The sequence below is a fragment of the Parus major genome, chromosome 1A (assembly GCF_001522545.3).
Source record: "Parus major isolate Abel chromosome 1A, Parus_major1.1, whole genome shotgun sequence".
Taxonomy (NCBI): Eukaryota; Metazoa; Chordata; class Aves; order Passeriformes; family Paridae; genus Parus; species Parus major.
Window position 1 is genome coordinate 25,278,744 of NC_031773.1, and position 20,656 is coordinate 25,299,399.

Here is a 20,656-nt window from a genome sequence, read left to right on the forward strand (position 1 = left end):
AAAAGGTAAACAGGTCAACATGTTAAAATGAAAATAGTACAAAACAATAAACTTAAATAAGCTGGAGTTATATATAGTAAGATTAACCTAAGCATGTCAGAGCAAACTAAAAGAAACAGAAAGCTCATTTGAAAAAAATCAATTACAAGGTAGTCTTAGATCACAGTAGAGTAACTACTACTACTACTACTAATACTACTAAACAGAAGTAAGAATGACAGAAAATGAAAAATACAGGTAACAAAGAAGTTTATTCTTTGCCCCATATGCAAAGTGGGAGAAAAGTCTGATTACCCAAAGCAAAGAAAAGCTGCTGATTGCTCACTGTGTGAGCTCTGTAACTCAGCATGGACTCACTGACATCCAATCCATCCGTAATTGTTTCTTTGTAATTCAGAGTGAAAAAAACCCAAACTAAACATACTACTTATCTTTTGAAACAATTTCAATTAGCTAAATAGAAAGTTTTTATAGGTCTACCTCAACAGGGAGGGTAAATGAAAGTTTGCCAGGGTGGTCAATGGGGTTTTGAAATCCTAAGAAGTAAAATTCAGTAAATAAATTCACGTCGAAGTATATATAATTCATAGATAAACATATATACACATATCTACATACACATATATACATAGATGTGAGAGTATTATTTAGGTGTATATACACATTACTTGAGAAGGTGAAAACATTCATTAACAAATGAGAATTTTATCACAGTATGTATTCTAGACCAATTCAAACAGAACAGAAATATATGCACTGCCTTAGATCACCATCATAAAACTCTTTTGGTTCTGTATTCTCCTCAGATGTTTTGTGTGCAGCAGGAATTCAGGATTCTCAGTATCATTTTGCCTTTCAAGACATTTAAGAAGTTTTGAATTCTCCCTGTGCTTGCAGATTTCAAATCAAGGTTGCCTTGCTGGTGAATCACAGGTCTGATGCAAGAATACAACTATGAATTTTAATATCTGCTTTGCTCCACCTGCTAACAGCAAAGTGTTTGCTCTCCTTTAGAAAAGCATTCCCACGAAGAGTATGGAAGGCTTTCTGTCAGCATACATAATGCAGTCTTATTTGCCTGAAACAAGATTTTTCTCCTCCAGTAATTTATTCTCAGTTTTATTCTACTAGCATAGCTAATAAGTCTACTCTTAGCCATAGGGGAAGTGGCCTTCACTACTCTGGACACAATTTCAGCATGTGCATTAACTACAGAGAGGATCAGCTTTGAGAAAACTGCCTCTAATTGAAAGCCTCAGGTCCTACTGATAAACAGTAGAGCTGCAAATTCTCAGTGAGCACGGTAATTCAGTGCATTAGGCAGCACCAATGATAAGAGAAAAGGCATCCTTAATATGTCTTAATTTCTTGAAGAAGTTAATATGTATCTATCCCCTTCTGCTCTGGGTTTGCTCTGTAAGCAGCACAAAAGGGAGAGACCAAACATCCCACAGTAATGGTATATAGAGGCAAATGAAGACTGGAACAAGGACTCTGTATTCAGTGATTAAAGAGATGTTTAGCAAAAAGTTTGTCATGATGAGAAAGAACATTAATGCTAACAGTTATGAGAAAAAGGCATGTGCTATTATTGATGTCAAGCTGTGCAACAGCTAACTGAAACACAGCACTTGACTTTGTGCTATGAACTGTTACCAATCAGTAAGTCAACAAAAAGACTTCTAAGATGACTCACAATAAACTTACATGCTCTCTTTGCTTCTTCTTAACTAGTCACAATTGTGGAATCAATTTTTACCTACTATTTCCAAGTTAAAAGAAATACAAACCAAGTTTATTGAAAACAAACAAACTACTTACTTGTCAAGCTTTCCCTGTAATACAGCCAAAAACTCATAGCAGTTCACAATGTTATCTGGCAGCCCAATGTTAAAGGCATGCTCTCTCGCCATATGATTGAGAAGAACAGATCTACAAAAGACATTCAAATAGAATGTTACATACTTTTGGATATATTTAACAATTATTCAGTTAGTGATTTAAAATATACCAATGGCTCTAAAACTGCATAAACGCCAATGTTAAATAAACAGTAATAGTCTTGCTGCTGCTGCTACGAAAAAGAATGCAATTTTATTGAAACAGGAAGTTTTTCCTTTTCAGCTTTGCTGAATGCTCAGTAACTTTTCAACTGCTCCATCCACATCCATGAAATATAATCCTTTAAATGAAAATTACAGTATAGTTTATTTTGACCCTTGCTGTTAGCAAAGCTCATTCATTACCCTGTATAAGCAAATCACATTTCAAACAACCCTCCTGAGACACATTCTAAAAAGCCATTTGTCAGACTTCTCCATGCTGGTTAGCAGAGCAGAAATTCTTGGATGCAATGCGCTTTTACATCAATATTGCTTCACACAGCACTAGCAACATGAATGGCACTCAAAAGTGAACACAAATAAACATAAAGGATGTTCAAATAAGATATTCTTCTAACAGAGATATACTGGTTAATTCCTTAGGTGGACAACCTCTCTATATGCCTCAGCTTCTGCCTTTGAGGCCTAAAGACCAAATGTTGACACTTGCTTTTACCATTGTCCAGGCATGATTTTCAAACATGCACTATGCCTGTCACACCCAAGAGGAAGCAGAGGATGAAGTTCCTCTACTGTCACCAGACAGTAGAGAGGGACACTCACAGAACATTGGGATGACCTGCAGGAATATGACCCCAGGTGCTTCTACCCTTCCAGACTACCAGAACTACCCATGCAAACAGACTTAGCCTCTCCAACTGAAACTGATTTACTCTGAATAAACTAAGTTTCTTTGGAACATGCATTTCAATGCAATTCTTACACTTGACTGATGCTGTAAAGCCCTCTGTTCGCACTCTAATTTTCCCCTCCTCTTTTTTATTTGATACTCAAATTCACACTAGTTAGGTGAGCTTTAAATAAGAAAATGTACAACTGGATAAAAATTTTTTTTAACCATCACATTGGCTTACACAGCTGTCTTGGTCATGAAAACATCTGCCAAAGAAGAGTTTCTCTTTAAAATGGTTCATTCCCAACTCCAGTGTACTGTGTAGTAGAACTAATTGCACTGGAATAAATAAAAAGGTTTGAGTAGTAGGACAACATCTATTTAAAATGGCATTTTAGTTGAAAGAAATACTTAAACTATACTTTGAAGTTAATTATGAGTCCTACCATTATGCATTAACTGGTTCAATGACACTGAAAATATAAACAAAGATGCTGAGTAGATATAAAAAAATAAAACAAAAGCAAACAGGGCAATAAACAAACCTGTTTCCTGTGAATTCTTGATCACAGAACATACACACACTATGAAAACTTGTGTCATATCTCTCTTGTTGTTGCTGTTCTAGAATTTCTCTCTATGAAAAGAAAGAGATACAGTTATTCAGACAAAACCATAAGCATAAAATCATGCCATCACATAAGCTTATTCTACATATTTATCCTTACTGGTAACAATGAACATATAAAATTCAAATGTGCTGCTGGAACAAACCAGGCGTTAGTGGAATGGCAAACTCAATCCTACATGGCTAACTGCAGGCAACCTAGAGGGCTTATTCCTAATGCAGGACACAGCTCTGGCAGTTCCTGTAAGGAGCTGTGGCACATACCAAACCCTGGGAAAAGGAGAAGGTCATGGCCTTCACTCTGGCTCTGTTTAAGATAGGGCAACAGGCTGGGTCAGACACTTTACAGCACTTGGTGCACATTCCTAAGAACAACAAAATCAAACAGCAGGTGATTTGTCTCCATCGCTGTAACAGCAGCAGTGCAGTTATACTGTGCAGGTGCTATGTACTTCAGGTGGAAAGGCCATAATCATCTTGGACATGGATCAATCAATGTCTGGATTAAATTTTGCATGTTTTCAGCCTAGCACCATACCACTCTGTGCTTGTGTTTTAAGTACTGATAACTGGGAAAGGGTTTAAGTTCTGTGCAACATAAAGGTGCTTCTACCTGCTTTCTGACATTCAGGATCCTGACTGAATTTCTTAGGGGATTTTCTCAATCTCTTTATCTCTTTAGAACCTGCAGTGAAACTCTGTGTTTCTCACTTGTCTCTTTGGTAACCCTTTTATGTGGGTTAATGCCCAAATTTGTCCACAGAGCCCACCTGAATTCAGCTTCGCCTGTTGGATAAACTCCAGAGAAGGCATAAAAGAAAGGAAAAGAGAAAAGAAGGACATACCCCCTAAACCCCAAAAGAAATGAGAGGAAAGCGTGAGCTATTGTGATGGAAGGCCCCAGTGTGTCCTGCAGTGTGGATGTATCACACCACATCCCACTGAGAGATGGCAGGAGGCTGACACCGGGCGAACAAATGTGCCGTGTACTTCTCTTCCACAAAATCAGCATGCTACACCCAGTGAGGGGCAGTGGGGTGGGAAGATGTCTGTCAAGAGTATGAGAGTGCTGCACCTGAGATGCACTTGGCATGGGGTCTGTGGGTGCCAGGGGACACTGGCACACTGTGCCACAGCCCCTTCCAGGGCCCATATTCAACCACACCACTTGGGAACTGTAGCTGAGTGTCTGTTACCCTGAAAATACAAATGCTGGGGGTCTTCTGGTTTTTTTTTTGTACTACAAGGTGTGCATTTTATGTTGGAGTCATGCTCAGCAGCATGCACTCACATTTTAGGCTGTATCTGCTCATGTACTGCTGCGTTATGCAAAATGTCAGGAAATGTAAATTCCTATTTTTTAGGGCTGACTCTTGAAAGAGATGAATGGAGCACACCTTGTCAGAGCCCTTCAGCAGAGATGCAAGTAAGACTGCTCCATGTAGGCAGTGAGTGTCCCATAGCACATCAGTAGAAACTGGGGCTTTCTGTGATACGAGGAGCTGCCCCTCTCTCCACTCAGCAGCATGTTTGACCCTGCTTGGCTAACCCTGGATTTGAAACCATCATAAACACAGTGTATACACTTTGTAAAAAACACTGGAAACAATCTAAATGGAAATCAAAAGCAATCGTGTACAATTCAAACACTAGGATAGAAACACCCCCATCCTCATTAATGGCATTCCAAGGTAGCTTCCTGATTTTAATTCACTAGCAGGGCAAAAGGTTTTCTGCAGTTTTTTTCTGCCTGACTCCAGACTGCTTACTGAAGCCCTTGCTGGCAGCTGCTCTCAGTTATGTCTGAGGAGGAAGGAGAAGCATACTGTATGCTCCACACAGATGATGCTGCTGCTACTCTACTCTCACCCTTCCCATTTCCCCCTAGACCAGCAGGCTTGGCAGCTGGGAAGCTCTGATTAACCCAGTATCGTTGCTTTACCAATTTACTCAACAGAGTATAAAAACTATTTTCCAAGGCAGACCCTCCTTTTTATGAAATATTGGCATCTTTCATTGCTACAGGGAACTTTCAAAACCAGAAAGCATATTGGATACCTGGACAGGTGAGGAATTAAAAGCACCAGCTCACATCAAATACAGGAAATGCAACAAGGCTGCTCTTCTTCCCTACAGACATTTCCAGCCCTCTATTTCACTGCTGGGACTCCAAAGGAAGAGCAGCAATTACAATAACTTATATAAAACAGAAATTTTTCTGAGCAGAGACATTCTAGTAATGTATGTCAAGCAGACACTGAAGTTATGAGGCAGGAAAATGAGCAATTTGCTTAAATACTTGCACCAGCTTCCAACCTCCTGGAATGTTTGGGGATGTCAGCATTGATTCATTGTTGATACAAAGACAAAAATACCCAAAACATTAAAAAAAAGTGTTTGTTTTCTTTTTTCCCCCCTTCTTTTTCTCCTGTATCTCAGCCTTAATTCCAGCCTTCACAGAGATCGGGTTCAAAAGGAACAGTGGAATGACTAACTGGGACAGGTACAAGGGTATTGCTCCTCTAACTCTCTGTCCCATTTGCTCTTAGGTTCTTCCCTCCTTCCCTAGTGCTCCTCTTGTTGAGTTGACTCAGCCACTGAAGTGGTACATGCTAAAAGCTACACCCGAAAAGGCTGTAATCAATGACAGGTCAAATGACAGCCTTTGAAGGGTGCTGTGACACTGATGTAGAAGACATTCTTATAGCTCATTCAGGAAGCTGAGTCAATTAAAACAAGGAGGATGAGTTTCATGGTATGATGAAAACTAACTATGTAAAGATGTATGAAAAGAAAAAGAGGGTTGAAATTACATTAGACACATACCACAGGCTGCCAAGCTGAAGCAGGATAAAGGTGACAAGCAAAAGAAGATGGAGACAGGCTAATGCAGTAAAATGAAATAGCAAAAACTCATCTTCTTCCCCCACCCTCAAATACATCAGAAACAAAGAAAAAAAAGAGCATAGATCCAATGCAGCAAGAGACCAAACACGAGCAAAGAGGAATGTTTGGATCATGCAGGGCTTCAGTCTAATTACGTCACAACCATTAAAGAAATGCATTTAAAACAAAAGTAAAAAAGAACCAGGATTGGCAAAGGATAAGAAATAGTTATAGGTTGGACATTAATTGTACTTAGACCTGACATAATTTGCCCAACAGTCATTATGGAATCAGATAAAACTATTTCTGACTATTTGTATGACAAGTCTTCATAAACTGAGAGAATGGGCAAGATTCCAGAGTGAAAAAAGCAATTAAATACCCAACGTAGGCAAAGAAAGGCCTACAGAATTCAGAAGTAGGTTTTAACATGCAGACATTACCAGCTACTCAGTAAACACTTCTGGTGTTGCATTACACTAAACTGGACTAACATCTCCATCCCTCTCAGTGTTTATCTTCAACCTCCTAAATCTTGGCACAGCTTAAGGTTGTGACAAACTGGGCATCATACAAACAGCTCTTCCTAGGAAGCTACTACAGCTTGTAGTCTTGGTGAAAACTCCTCTTCAGGATCTTTAATCTTTGGGGGAAAGAGAAGCCCCTTCTCCTAAAACTACTGGTCAGGTGAATAGCTTTATACATGACAGCAAGACAAGGTCAGCGCTGTTGTAGGAAGTGTGGTTAGGGGATGAAAAATAGGTTTGGGGATGTTACGTTTTTATTTAAAGAAAACACCCAGGTGATTTATATTGACACTTCCCCCCTCCATGTATCTCTAGTTTTGCTGCCAGGACTTCCTTGCCTGGTAGTGCTTGACAACTATGAATTCTTTGTCAAGGCTGTGTTTTTCCAAAAGACCGTATCTGTTTTGTATTTCACATCCCTTTCAGCTATTTCAGCAAGCTGTGCTCTCTAACCTACTTCAGGCTCATTCCTTGGCCTCTCTCAATACATCACAGTCACCATTATGTCTCTGCATGACATCCACCTTGGCTAGCTCCCTGCTGCAATACAGCCTGAAATATTCCTAAACTGGAGTTTCAAAACTGCAGAATGAAATGCTTCAGGCAGCACATTTTAAAGACAGCATTTGTCCTTGTTTGGGCTTGCTGTTGGAGACAGCAGTTAGGATTCAAAGGCTGCAGAAAAATCACCAAAAGTTGTATAGTTCTGGTCTTTATTCTACGCAACTCACATGAGCCCATTTGCCAGCTCACTCCTAATTGCTGGACTTGTCTGGAGGTAAAAGGCTTTACAAAGCAAAATATCTATTTAACTTGCAAGTCAACACTCAGATTGCAGCAAAAGGAAATGAAAAAATAAACAGACTTTATTGCTGTAACTAAAGCAGTGACTCCATTAGCCCCAACTACAGCTGCAGCTTGATTTCACAAAATCCTTCTGTAAAAACTGAGGATACAATTCTGATATTCAAAACAGCGATAACTGCAAACTATTTTGCACCATAATAAGAATGTGTATTTCTTTCCTTCCTAATTTAATGACCCTGTAAACAAAACCAGCACTTGCTTTGGACTAAAGCTCATTCCAGAGTTTGAGGAAAAGTCTACTTGCAGAGAAGATGAGACTGCTCACCTGCCAACAGACTCCTCATGCCCTTGGCACTGCAGTGGAGAAAAGGCTTAGTTGGTACAGAACTGCATAGTATAAAACACCACAAAACCAGAAACAAATGACCCTTAAAAAACAAAAAAGTACAGTCCAATTTATAGCAGCCTGGAGGTGTTTTTTGTAGTAAGATGGTGCTATGAAAACATCAGCTGCATGCTCAGTCACAACCCTTTTTCCTCCCTCAAAGCCACAAACACGATATATACTTTGGACTGCATGTCCACATGCAAAATTCAGGATGTCTTTCACAAACTCAAAAGAATTGTTGAAAACCATAAAAGATACAGAGAAGTGCAGTAATGATGCACTGTGAAGAAGCACCAAACAGCATTCCTCAACCTCAAATCACCTCATCACTGAGGTTGCAAAGGATCTCTTGAGAGCAACAAGTGCAACCCCAGCGCCCAAGCAAGGTCACCTCTTCCTGGTTACCCAGGAGTGTGTTGAGTTTTCTTTTGACTGTCTGCACGGAGTAAGAGTTTACAATCTCTCTGGGTAACTTGCTCTAGTGTTTGACCACCCCCACAGTAAAAAAAAAAGTGATTTTTTTATTTTCAGGGGGAATTTCCTGATTTTTAATTCTTGCCCATTGCCTCTTGTCCTGTTGGTGAGCACAACTGAGAAAAATCTGACTGCTTTTTTCATTCATCGAGTGCTTACACACATCACTTATATCACATCACTGAGTTCCCCTGTGAACCTTGTCTTCCAGACTTAACAGTCCAAGCTGTCTCAGTCTTTCCTTGTATGTAGGATGTCACAGTCCCTTAAGCATCTTTGTGACCCTGCTCCAGAGTTGCTCAAGGAAGTCCATATCTTCCTTGTACTGGGGAGGCCTGAGCTGGACCCAGAACACCAGATGTGGTCTCAGCAGTGCTGAGTGGAGAGGAAGGACCATCTCCCTTGACCTGACTGCAGCACTCTTCTTAACACAGCCCTAACAACAGGATGCTGTTGTTCTTCTTTGCCATGAGTGTGCACTCCAGCACAGGACTAATGAAAGACATAATGTAAGGCAGATAAATCAAGAGACAAATCATAAATTGTTTGGATAATACTAAGGACAAATTCTTCACTATCTCTTCTAATACAAAAACCTGCCAGGTGTGAAATGAACAAAGGACCAAATAGATGCTTCTCTCCCAATGTGTGGTTAGGCTGTGCAACCCACTCCTGTAGTGGGGATCCTGGAAGTTTTTGTGGGTTCAGAGTTGGAGGCTCATATTGCTGAACTCAGAAATTTTTGACCTGCCTGTTGCAGGAGACCAAATGATTATTTTGGGAAAGAATCACCACCAGATCAGAAGCCAGCACATACCAGAGACACTTAGCTGCTGTCAAGGGTAAGACACTGATCTAGACAAACCTTTTTTACTGATCCCAGATAGCTCTGGAAGGGAAGCATGCTAGGCATGAGTGCATCAGCTGTTTTTTTCTGAGTCCATGCCAGTCCAATGGGCCTACACAGGAATGCAGGTTTCAGCTCAGGCAGCTCCAACTCCATGGGAAATCCCCAGTGGAAGAACTACCACATTTCTCCTTTGCAGGAGCTGGGATCCTATGGAAAGCTGTGTAAGACTTGTACATATTCCTCCAGTTCCAGGGATTAGTCATGTACTTCAAAGCTGAAGAATATTCCTGTTCCCAGCAAATGGAAATAGCACTCTCAGAGTAGCTAAACCAACTGGATTTTGCCTGCCAATCCCAGTTTCCCTAAGACTAGAATTTGGATTTTGTAAGGTTCTCCTTCATTCTGAATGCACATCACTTAACGTATCTTTATTTGCATGCTGTGTATGTACAAACTTGTAATATACCATAAGAAACAGCATAACAAAGGGTTAAAAGGCCTGTGTTGACAATTCTCAGGACACAGCTGCCAGCACTAAACTGAGGAATGTATTTATGTAAAGACCATAAGGCCTGCAGTCCAACATCTCGGAGTACAGGTATGGGGTATTCTGCATCTCCAGCGGAACACTCTGCATCCTAACATGAGGAGACTGTCAACAAGGCTGCTAGGTACCAAGTGACATTCATTTCTAAATTAGCCCAACAGCAAAACCAGACTCCATATTTGTGTTTCTAACAAGAAAACAGAAAAAAAAGCACTGACCAACAATCTAGACTATGACTCCTGGAAACTGGTCAGCACAAGTTGAACTTGAAGGACCATGCATTCAGAACTGACAATGCCTAAAAGTTCAGCAAGGTCTGTCCAAAATATTAGGCTGACATCAGGCAAGAAGAACCAGAATGGTTCACATGGACTCAAGAGCTGGCAATTCTTGTCCTTTGCATCTCACAGAAACAATACTGGCCAGGCTCACAAACCGTGGTGCTTGTGACTATGAGACTGTGAATTAATGAAATCTGTGAAAGGGAGTGTCAATGCACAAAAACAACTTGCTCAAAGATTTTGTAGGTAAGTATCACCTTCTCTGCTCACAGTATCACACACCAAGTTCTATTTTGCTGATTTCCCTAGATGTATACTATTTCATGAAAGATAGTGTGTCAATGCATTGTAGATCCTTTCAAGAACAATGTTCAGCACACTCAACCTTTTTCATTGTTCTGGGTGTATTCTCCACTTGTGTGGAACACTGACAATTCATCCCAAGGAAAAATCTATGAACATGGGATTGTGTATGTTTGTGCAGCAGCTAGGGAAATGAGCTTAAAAAAAAAAATAAATTTAGAATTTTGCCATCTAGCAAAAAAACCTTTCACTTTAAAATGCCTAAGTTACAATATATTATTCCATTGGAGTATTTACCTCAAAAAATGAAACAACGGTAATTTCTTACCAGTCTCTTTTGCTGAAGCTGTTCTCTGAGTAACCTGTCTTCTGGTAAAACATCACATAAAAGAAAATAATTGTCCTGTTCCTCTGTTAAGAGATTACAAAGTGTGAGTAAGGAATGGGAAGTTGCAGCTGCTTTGAATATTACTGGCAGATAATTTCCTGAGACTTTGGAATACATTAACAATGTGATTTTTAGCCTATGAAAGTCAGTAACTTTAATTTCATAATTTAATGAAACATGTTTAAATATTTGTGCATATTTATATTGGAGTATGAAGGCAAAAGTCTTGCATAGCTTTCCTCCACTACCAGCTTTATTCATTTTTCTGATGGTTCTTCTGGACACATAAAACAATTAGCATTTATACTGGTTACAGATTAAAGTCAGCATGAAAGAAATATGAAATCAACTTTAATTTTATCTTATTAGTTATTTCCTTAAGTAATTATCAGTTTTCAGTAGCTATCATAATTTGGTTTATCCTCCCCTAGCTCTGATCTATAACATTACCTCTTACCATCAAATATTTTTCCACCTGTGGATATACAAAGCTGTTCAGTACCATACATTGAGACTTGCCTAATTTACATTTCTACTCATATGTTTTACACATATTTTATCTTTAGTAACCTTTTTACTATTTATGGTCATATCCAATTGAAGAAGGCAACAAATTTTATTCAAAGGTATTAAAATTACTCAGCATGTAAGAAAATGCAAAAGATAATGGGTTGAGATAAGACTGATTTTCTGGAGGGGGGAGGGACAGGGTGAGGAGGAGGGAGAGAGACAGAGATAGAGAGAGAGAGAGAAAAAAAGAGAGAAGGATCATTGAGTAACAATTCTGCTATTCAGGTGCTTGATTTGCAGTCTTCAAACTGAGTAGTAAGTGTTTAAGAGAAACAGAATGATGATTTTTGAAGTAATTTTCATGTTTTCCAGGGCTACTTTTCTTAAAATGATTTTGAATAATTAAAAAATTTACTTTCATCCATTTTGTACTCAGTTATCACCTCTTAACCATCTCTGATACCAGCTGTATGCATTGTTTCCTCTCTTTTAGCATCTCCATTGAGAACTAAAGATGCAGAAAAGCCCTCAAGTTCTTACCCATTTTAGGTAAACTGTGTTTTTCTGATAGAAAAGGAAAGCCAAAGTAATGTATCAGCTACTTCTGAGAAAAACACTTCCATCACACAGTCAACAGTGTCTCTATGATGGAATGTGCCACCATACCAATGCAGCACAACAGTGAACTATGGTTTCAGACTTGTGTTGGAACCCAGAAACCTGCAGAGTTGTGTGGCTCGTGAAGATGTATGTATGTATATCTGTGAAGATCTATGTATATCTGTGAAGATCTATGTATATCTGTGAAGATCTGTGTATCTGTGAAGATCTATGTATATCTGTGAAGATCTATGTGTATCTGTGAAGATCTATGTGTATCTGTGCAGATAACATCTCCTGACACTCTTGGGGCAGGGAGCACTGTGGCAGGGGAAAGGAAGGGGGCTGTGGCCCTGATCTCCAAGAAGAACTAGCAGCATCAGGGCAGGGTGAAGTCAGAAAAGACAGCTCACTGGGAATGTTTCTCATAATTTTGGAAGGACCATCACTAATATTTTATGCAGTGGGTACCAACATCTCCTCAGCCAGGATGTGAGCAGCTCTGCTTCCAGGCCTTGATTTGCAACAGGCCCCAGTTCACAGCACATTTTGAGCAGACATTGAGCTCATCCTCACTCAGCACAGTGCTGAAGCACGTGTTGTAATCCTTGGAAGAGGTAAGTTTAAGTATGTGCTTAAGAGTTAAACATGACTTTTTGGTGGTTTTCTGACCTAGTGTCAGACACACCTGACTGATCAAAGCAGCAGTACATGCCAGAAATTATCACATGATCTGCCACCAGGGAATAAGCAAGCAACATACTTACCTAATGGAGCTTTTGAATTTGTTCTTATCACACTACAAAAGTCTGTGATAGGCTGTTCTGCAAATCTCCTCTTCCAGTACAAGATGTAGCTTTAAAAATAAGGGGGAGACGATCAGTGAAAAAGGAAACACCAAAAAACTTTTAATAAAAAATTGACTAGCTCTTGCTTTTTTTCACCCTCTAAATTCTGAAGTGTTTTTGGATTTTTTTTTAACTCCTATGTCCCTTTTTTCTTCCTTCATATTAGTTTTCAATATTATGAAATTAATTCAGTTTCACTTAAACTGGGTTTAACCACGCTGTCAAAGTGAAGAACTCAATAAGCAGATTTGCACCAAGCTTTGCATAAACACTGTGACCTATTGACATCTTCAGACAGAAGTGCCACTCAGATGCATCTTTACTGAAAAGATATATTACAGAGCATTCTCAAATTCCCAAAATATTGTGCTCTGTGTTTTGCAAGATGCAGTCAGGAAGCTGAAACTCAGTAAAAACAACAACTTGACGAAAGTGAGGTTTTGGCAGGTCTCCTGTGGAGTTACAGTGAAAGCTGTAACTTGGCAGACAACTTGGAAAGACAGAAAAATGAAGTCCCTGAACACCTGGGGGTAAGACAGCAGACAGAATAAGAAAAGACTTAAACACATCTTGAAAGTTTAACCATCAACAACAGTTGTTTAAAAACATTCTGTACTATCTTTGTTGGTATTACAGCTGCATCAACAGAACACGACTGAGATTAGATTTCCACTGAACTAGGAAGCTACTGTCTAACCAAGAGGAAATCATCACTTCATTTATATGATGAAGGGAACCAAGCAACTCTTGGGCCAATTATTCAGAATTTTACTATAAAAAATAATCTGAAAATGCTTAAGTGCTTGCTTAAATTTTTACTCATGTATGATATAAATCTTGTTTTGAGTTGGTAAAGTCTATTCAATGACTGCTTCTTATTATGAGACACCAAACTGGAAAAGAATAATTAAAAAATCAGAAATCATTATTATGAGAGCATTTTTAAATAGCTGCAGCTTTTAATACTTGTGCAAGCTCAAGTTTAAGTTTACTTTGCACAGCTATCACATCCCATAGTGGCTCACACTGCCTCTACCATTCTCACCTAATATATTTGATGACTTCAACTGCAGCACAAGGAATCAGCACATCTTTCTTTCTGCTACCTCTGACATGGAGAGGACAACCTCTGGTGCAGCAGACAGCTGAGCACAGTGAAGCCACCACGAGTGGCTGAGGCTCATTGAGCAGCATCATCAGATGTCAGTAAGAAAGAGGTGAGTCTTCAGTTCCCCCCCTGCCTACTCCTGTTTGCAATGCACATTGAAAGAGCTGCTAAACAGAATGACAATACTTCCAGACTAAGTCATCCTTGAGCTTTTAGGACATAAATGCGCAAATGGAGAGATTTCAAGAGCTCATTTAATAAATGTCTGTCCCTTGCACTGAGAGAAATGAACACTGGTACAAACCCATAACTGCCCACAACTGTCTGTGTCATGGAAATTACAGCTAAGGGATTTCATATAATAATACTTAACCCAAATAATCAATGATCAGATAAAACAAATGCCTTGTGATATTTCTAGGGAGACAGAACGAGTGATGATGTTGCCTCATGAAGCTGAAGCTTATTCCTTTTATCTCTTCCCTCTGCCCTTATACCAACTTATCTGTACTCTTCGAAGTTAAAAAAATTTCCATTAGCATTGATCTTTTCTGGTTTATCCACTTCTTGCAGTTCTGTCAAGAAATGTATTCCTAAGGCTGGCTGTAACTCATTGCTAAGTATAAAAAGAATACTATCTTTGCAGAGTTGATCCCTGTATTTTTCACACCTCAGTTCAACACTTCAGAATATACTCTCTTTTTTGTGCATAGTATTAGACTATTTTACTAATACAGCAAGTCAGAGAAAGCACACTTCAGAGCAACAATTCCATCATTCCATGTCCTGGGGCCACTTTCTATAAGATTTGGCTACTTTCCAATTGCATTAGCAGCAAAAAGAATCTAAATGGGCACTTTTGGAAGGGATGATTTTAAAATACATTTCTATTAATGCAAAATAATTTCCCCAAGCATGCTTAGACCGGCGGTCCATGACTGAGCAGCTCCAATTCCTTTACTTACCCAAAAAACCTAGCACTATCTCCAAAGAACAGTACATTCTCTCTGTGTGCCTTCAGCAGAAAAGCAAACAAGAACCACCATCAGTTTTCAATTTTAAGCAACGTTAAGCTCATACATTTGATTAAGAATTTATATGGCTTACATTTCTCTTCATAAATTATATTGTATTATTTATTTTATTTTTACTTTTTTTTGAGTCTTGATAGACACAAGGTCTTGACTTTGAGTAACTAGTAACAGAAGGCCTACTAGAAAACTCATTCTAGTTGAGAAATTAGCCATCTAACACTTAAATACTACAACAGAATTATCCATAGGCTGGCAGGTAGCCTTCCTCCTGGCCCATACATTACTGTGGAAAGCAAAATGCCAAGCAAGTACCTTGTCTCTGAAGTTATAAGCCAGCTGGGGCTATGCCAGCTGCTACAGGAAGTTAAGAAAGAGAAAGCCAAATGTGACCCCGGTGAGATGACCAATGACACAGCTGTAGAAGGAGTCACAGTTGTATGTAGATGACAGTACTGTGAAGCACAGTTAAGGATTAGATGTGATTTTGATGGGGGAATACTGTCCTTAAGGTAGCACAAACAAATTTCATCCCAGAATGTGAGAGATCCTATTCCGAGCAGCTTCTATGTACAATACACAGATTTAGGACATTCTACAGGGGTAGAAATAGTCTTGCCCTACACAAATAAAACCCCACATTAAGACAGTTGATTGTCTGGAATGGGCTTTGCTAAAAACCAGCTATCTGGTTTGCACACAACTTGTTGATTAGTGGCAGGACCTGAGAAGACCCTAGGATATATAAAAAAATGTCAAACACAGGGATTGTCATGTATTCTAAAACTGAGCTCCCTAGTCCCAGCAACATCTAGGCACTAGAGAGAGGGAAGGAAATAAGAAAACAACCTTACAGTCCAGCAGAAAATTGCTTCTAAGAAGAATTAACAGAAATCCTCCCACAATGTCTTTTAAAATAGATGATCTTTACTTTTCCAAAGCCTTCAATAACATCTGCACACATACACACTCATTTTAAATTATATAACCCTTACCTTCTAAAATCTGCAACCAGTTTCACATCTGCTATGACAAGCTTGTGTTCAATAATCATGTGCTTCAGGAGCTGGTTTTGTTCTGCTAAGACATAGCATTCTGTGCAGAAAATACAAGGCACATAGGGAGGACCTTCTACAGCATCAACACCACCTGGACTTTCTGGCAGAGACAGCGGCTCCAAAATACACTCAGTATCTAAAATAAATAAAAATAATAATTAGTTTTGACTAAGTAATTAAATGTACAGCTCTTGGAGTACTTTTAGGTAGTACATGTAAAACCTGTTTGAGTCTTGGTTTTGTTGCATGGATCACTTAAGGAGCAAGATGCATGTAAGCAGGCTGACTCCACTGATTCAAAGAAGGACAGTGGGAGGTCAGCACAGGACAGTTCTCAGGTGTCTGTCTCAAACGAAACTCCAGTCAGTCACACACAAATGCTCTGCTTATTACTAAACAAATTTTATGATTGGAAATATACTTTTCTTCTTCTTACTATCTAACCTACCTGCTGATATGAATGAAGCTGCTCTCTTTGTGGCTCCTTGAGTCAAATTGCTCAGAGTATCAGAAAAGATTTAGATTGTATAGCACAAGCTGTTTGGCATGTTAATTTTCCTAATTATACTTTTATTTATTGCAGAATACTTCTATGATTTTCTGACTGTCTCTTGAAGATATGCATTTGTCTTGCCTTTTTTTTTCCCCATTAACATCTAATTTACTTTACTTCTATGACAGAAGACTATCCTTGACAAAGATTACTGCCACACAGACGTTTATGCCCACTGGAACACTTTCTAATTGTATAGATGTTGAGGAAGGGGCAGCCATGCTCCATGTGGAAAGGTCAATGGCCCATGTTTGTGCCATGCTGTATCAGTCAGACACAGGTTCCTCAAGTGACACCACACAGAGGTGAATCACTGCCACATGCTGTCCTGGGGTTATATATGTGTGTGTTCCCCATTTAAACAACACTGGTCTAAATTCATACGCTCTTCCATTGGCATGAATTAGTACAATTCATTAAGAAACACTGACCCAGAGAGCTCAACAGTTGGCCCCATTAACCTAACCAAATTCCAGCTGTCCAGAAGTAAATTGTGGTGTCCATTTTCCAAATTAGTCATACCTCAGTCTTGGGTTAGGGTTTATCTTGGAAGCAAATGCCAATTTCAACACGCAACTTCAATTTTAGCTACATCAATTTTGGATAGCAAAGAGTAAACAGAAGAAAGATCCCCATGTTCCTGTCCTCTTGAAGTTGAAAACTGAAAACATGGGCGTCCAGAACTCTTGCATTATGAAGTTAGCTTGTGCAGCAGGAGAATAAACTGTGTCTCTGGATTCCTGCAGTGACATGAACACCTCTGTAGAAAAATGAAATTTCACAGAATGACAGAATGGATGAGACTGGAAGGGACCTCTGGAGGTCATCTGGTCAAGGAGGACTCTCACACAGGACCACCCAGGGCTGGTTGCCCAGGACCACATGCAAATGGCTTTGACTCCACAACCTTCCTGGGCAACCTACGCCAGTGCTCAGACACCTCACAGTGCCATTTCCTGATATTCTGAGGGAACCTCCTGGGCATCAGTTTCTAAAGATATTTGAAGAGTTAAGAAAAAGGCCTTCTCTCAAGTCTGTTATTTTGTCACACGTGACTTTTAAAATATGAATGGATAAAGGTACCTTAATTAATATTTACTATATATATACTAATAGAAGAAGCAACTTTCACACTACAAAAAACACATATACATGTTATACATTGGCAAGTATACTAAATCTGACCGTGGTAATTTGCTCACATGGAAAATTTGAAAAACAATTTAAAAATTCACAATATTTTAGCTTTTTTCCTAGGAGAATAAGTTAATGTATCAGTGCTCTACCCCACTTTCTACCAAGACTCTGAAATAACCAAGGAAGGGCTGTAGAATCCCATTCAGAGACAGACCTGGGAAGCCCCTGTAAGTTCTGTGACATATCTGTGTTCAGGCAGAGGAAGAGGCACGGAGAGGGGAGTGAGACCTTGTCCTCCACCCCACACACACTGTCCAGCAGTGTCTGCCCTGCCAGCGTGGACATGCTGTGCTCCAAAGCAGCCATGGCACAGACAAGGCTCCATGATGGAGTGCCCCAGGGGACTGAGGGTAAGCTGGAGCTACTGGAAGGTAGGAGCCACTTCACAGGTGGTAAAGGGTATAAAACCATAGGAAACACAGCTTTATCAGCTCTATGCTGCTCTTGGAACAATATAGATGCCCTGCACAGCTGTTGAGGCTTCTACTTAGGACTTCTGAAAAATACAACTTCCTGGAAAGGCACTGACTTGACTGAAGACTGATGTCTAGGTTGCACTGAATTCAATTTATCCCATAAAACTAAGCATTGTGGAAAGATGGCAGCACACAGAGCATGGTATTACCTGGAGCAAGGCAGCTTCTGTGCACAATCTAACACTTTCCTTCTCATAATTTTATCTACACTTTAGCCCATTTCCTTCCCTCAGAAATTTCTTTAAACTGGCATTACAGAAATTGTTCCATTTTGTCCTGTTTTAAGAACAGCAGAGGCCACACTATGTGCTAGAGCAAGCCTCATGAAAGGGTCAAATCTCCCACGCAAAATTGATGGTACCTGCAGGAGTCCAGCTTTCTCCATTCTTACAGTCAGTTCTGTTGCCTGAAGAAGCATTAAACCATGTTTACTGAGAAAAGTAGAACTTAATTTCCTTTGCAATTGCTGATGCCAACTGAACTAAGAAGATACTCTCTCAGCCAGTTCAACAGTACCCAGTAAGCAGCAACACTGCTTTTTGTTACGTTTGGGTGTAAGTCTCTGGCAATGATCTATTTAAACTTTTAGAAATACAATAAGTAAACACCTGCCTCAACTTTCAACAGGTAGGTGTATACAGCAGGAGCTGGTATGAAACTTAGATAAGGAGCTGATACAGTTATTTTTTAAAGGCGCTTGTGAATAGCAACCGCTTGGGCTGGAAAAACAGAACCGCTAAGTCTTTAACTGTAGTCATGAGCTGCTGAAAGGAATAAACTGGGTGAGGATTTTTTTTGCTTCCCAAACAGAGTAGCTAATACTAAAAGAGAATAACTTTAGGCTACCAGAGCAGTTTGGCAAATGCAGAAGCTTATGCAATTTCTTTCGAAGGCACTTAAAAGAAGAAGCAAAGGAAAAAGGAATCCATGTAAATATCTTTTTACTCATCTGCTGCAAAAAACACTAAACAAGAGAATAAATGCACAGAGCTGAACAAATGCACAGCCTTTAGCATAGCACTTACTGAACTAATGTAGCACAAACCTCAAAACAGTACAAATAAATCTAAGCATAATATTGAAATCCCTGCAAAAACAGCTAATTGTATTTTTCTATTTGGAGCAGTGATTACAGGTACTGAATAAAAGCTGTTAACCATAGCACAGCTCAGGGCTAACAGGGAAATAAAAACACTTAGATGCATTCTCAGACTCCAAGACTCCTACATGCAGAGACAATTTTAAATGAAGTAAAAGTAGCAAGCTTTTTCTCTTAGAATCTACTGCAACAAGAATAACTTCACAGGGACAGATTAAACACCCCTCTAGCGCATGTGCCCTGTTTGACAAGGGTGAGAAGCAGTTACCTAGGGGTAGTAAAAAAATAGGGCAAACAAACAATAATCACACAAATAGAATAGTCTTCCAGAAGTCTGACTATGGAGAGTTTAAGTCAAAGGCTATATAAGTCTCTCAGTTAAGCAGCTTCTACTTTTTTTCTCTCAATTGACTTATTCCTGCACTATTTCAAATCGCTGGTCTTTCAACACCTACAAAAACTTGCATCAACTTTTCATGTTTTCATAATGGCCCTTTATTCCTTGATGTCCTGGTTCAACTCGAGGCTAGTTCTACTCTACCCTTCATGTACCATGGTATGAGGTAGCTTGAAAATGTCCAAGAGTGGAAGAAAATATGTTTCTAAATCAGCACAGGTTTTTCTTTTTCCATCTCTCCTCTATTCACTTTTTATTTCTGGTATTTTGCTTGCTTTTAGGATTGCTGAATTATCCACTGAATTCTCTTCAATGATTCAAAGTCTCCTAAGTTGTGAATCAGGTGTTAATGCACAAGACAGTGGTCATACTCTTTGTGTGTTCACTCTATGTGTTACTCTGCATTGGTTAACACTGAATAGCACTTTTTTGGGTACAATTTGCTCAAATAACAGGAGATTTCCTACAATGCTTCAGCTGGCCCTCCTGCTTACCACTTAGGGAAAAAAATGTGTATTAACAGCAAAATATATCACCCTTCCTATTGTGTCTGTGATGAACAGCACAGGACTCAGCAGACTCCCTATGAGAAGAGAGCCCTATAAAATTCATCCATTGAGTTTTGGATGAATCATGTTGCTGCCCCTGAGTTTTTCTTCTCTGCCTAACAGAAAAACAGCATGACTGTTATGCAAAGAGATATCCCAAAGGCTTCACAGAAAGCCCTCTGAACTCAGGAACTAAGAAAATCCCTTTCTCAATCACAGAACTGGCAGCTGACACCACGTTGTTCAACCTTTAACAGGACAGATAGAACTATGGTCTTTAACAGCTAATTCAGAGCTAAAAAATGTAGATTAGTAGAAAGAAGAGAACAGAGGAATACATTCTTTGAAAATTAAAATTAAGATGTATACCAAGTTCTTCAGGGGAAAATAAATACTCTGAAGATATCTGAGAATGA

At 39.4% G+C, this 20,656-nt stretch overlaps 1 protein-coding gene across 1 annotated transcript in view; it reads right to left on the minus strand.

Moving 5' to 3' along the window:
* ZNF277 (zinc finger protein 277) overlaps positions 1–20,656 on the minus strand; it is a 45,773-nt gene that overhangs the window by 11,117 nt on the left and 14,000 nt on the right. Inside the window, exons 2-6 of the mRNA XM_015628201.3 lie at positions 15,908–16,106; positions 12,693–12,781; positions 10,756–10,838; positions 3,282–3,373; positions 1,822–1,932 (exon numbers count right to left, since the gene is read on the minus strand). Coding sequence (XP_015483687.1) covers positions 1,822–1,932; positions 3,282–3,373; positions 10,756–10,838; positions 12,693–12,781; positions 15,908–16,106 — 574 coding nt within the window. The remainder of the gene's footprint in view (positions 1–1,821; positions 1,933–3,281; positions 3,374–10,755; positions 10,839–12,692; positions 12,782–15,907; positions 16,107–20,656) is intronic.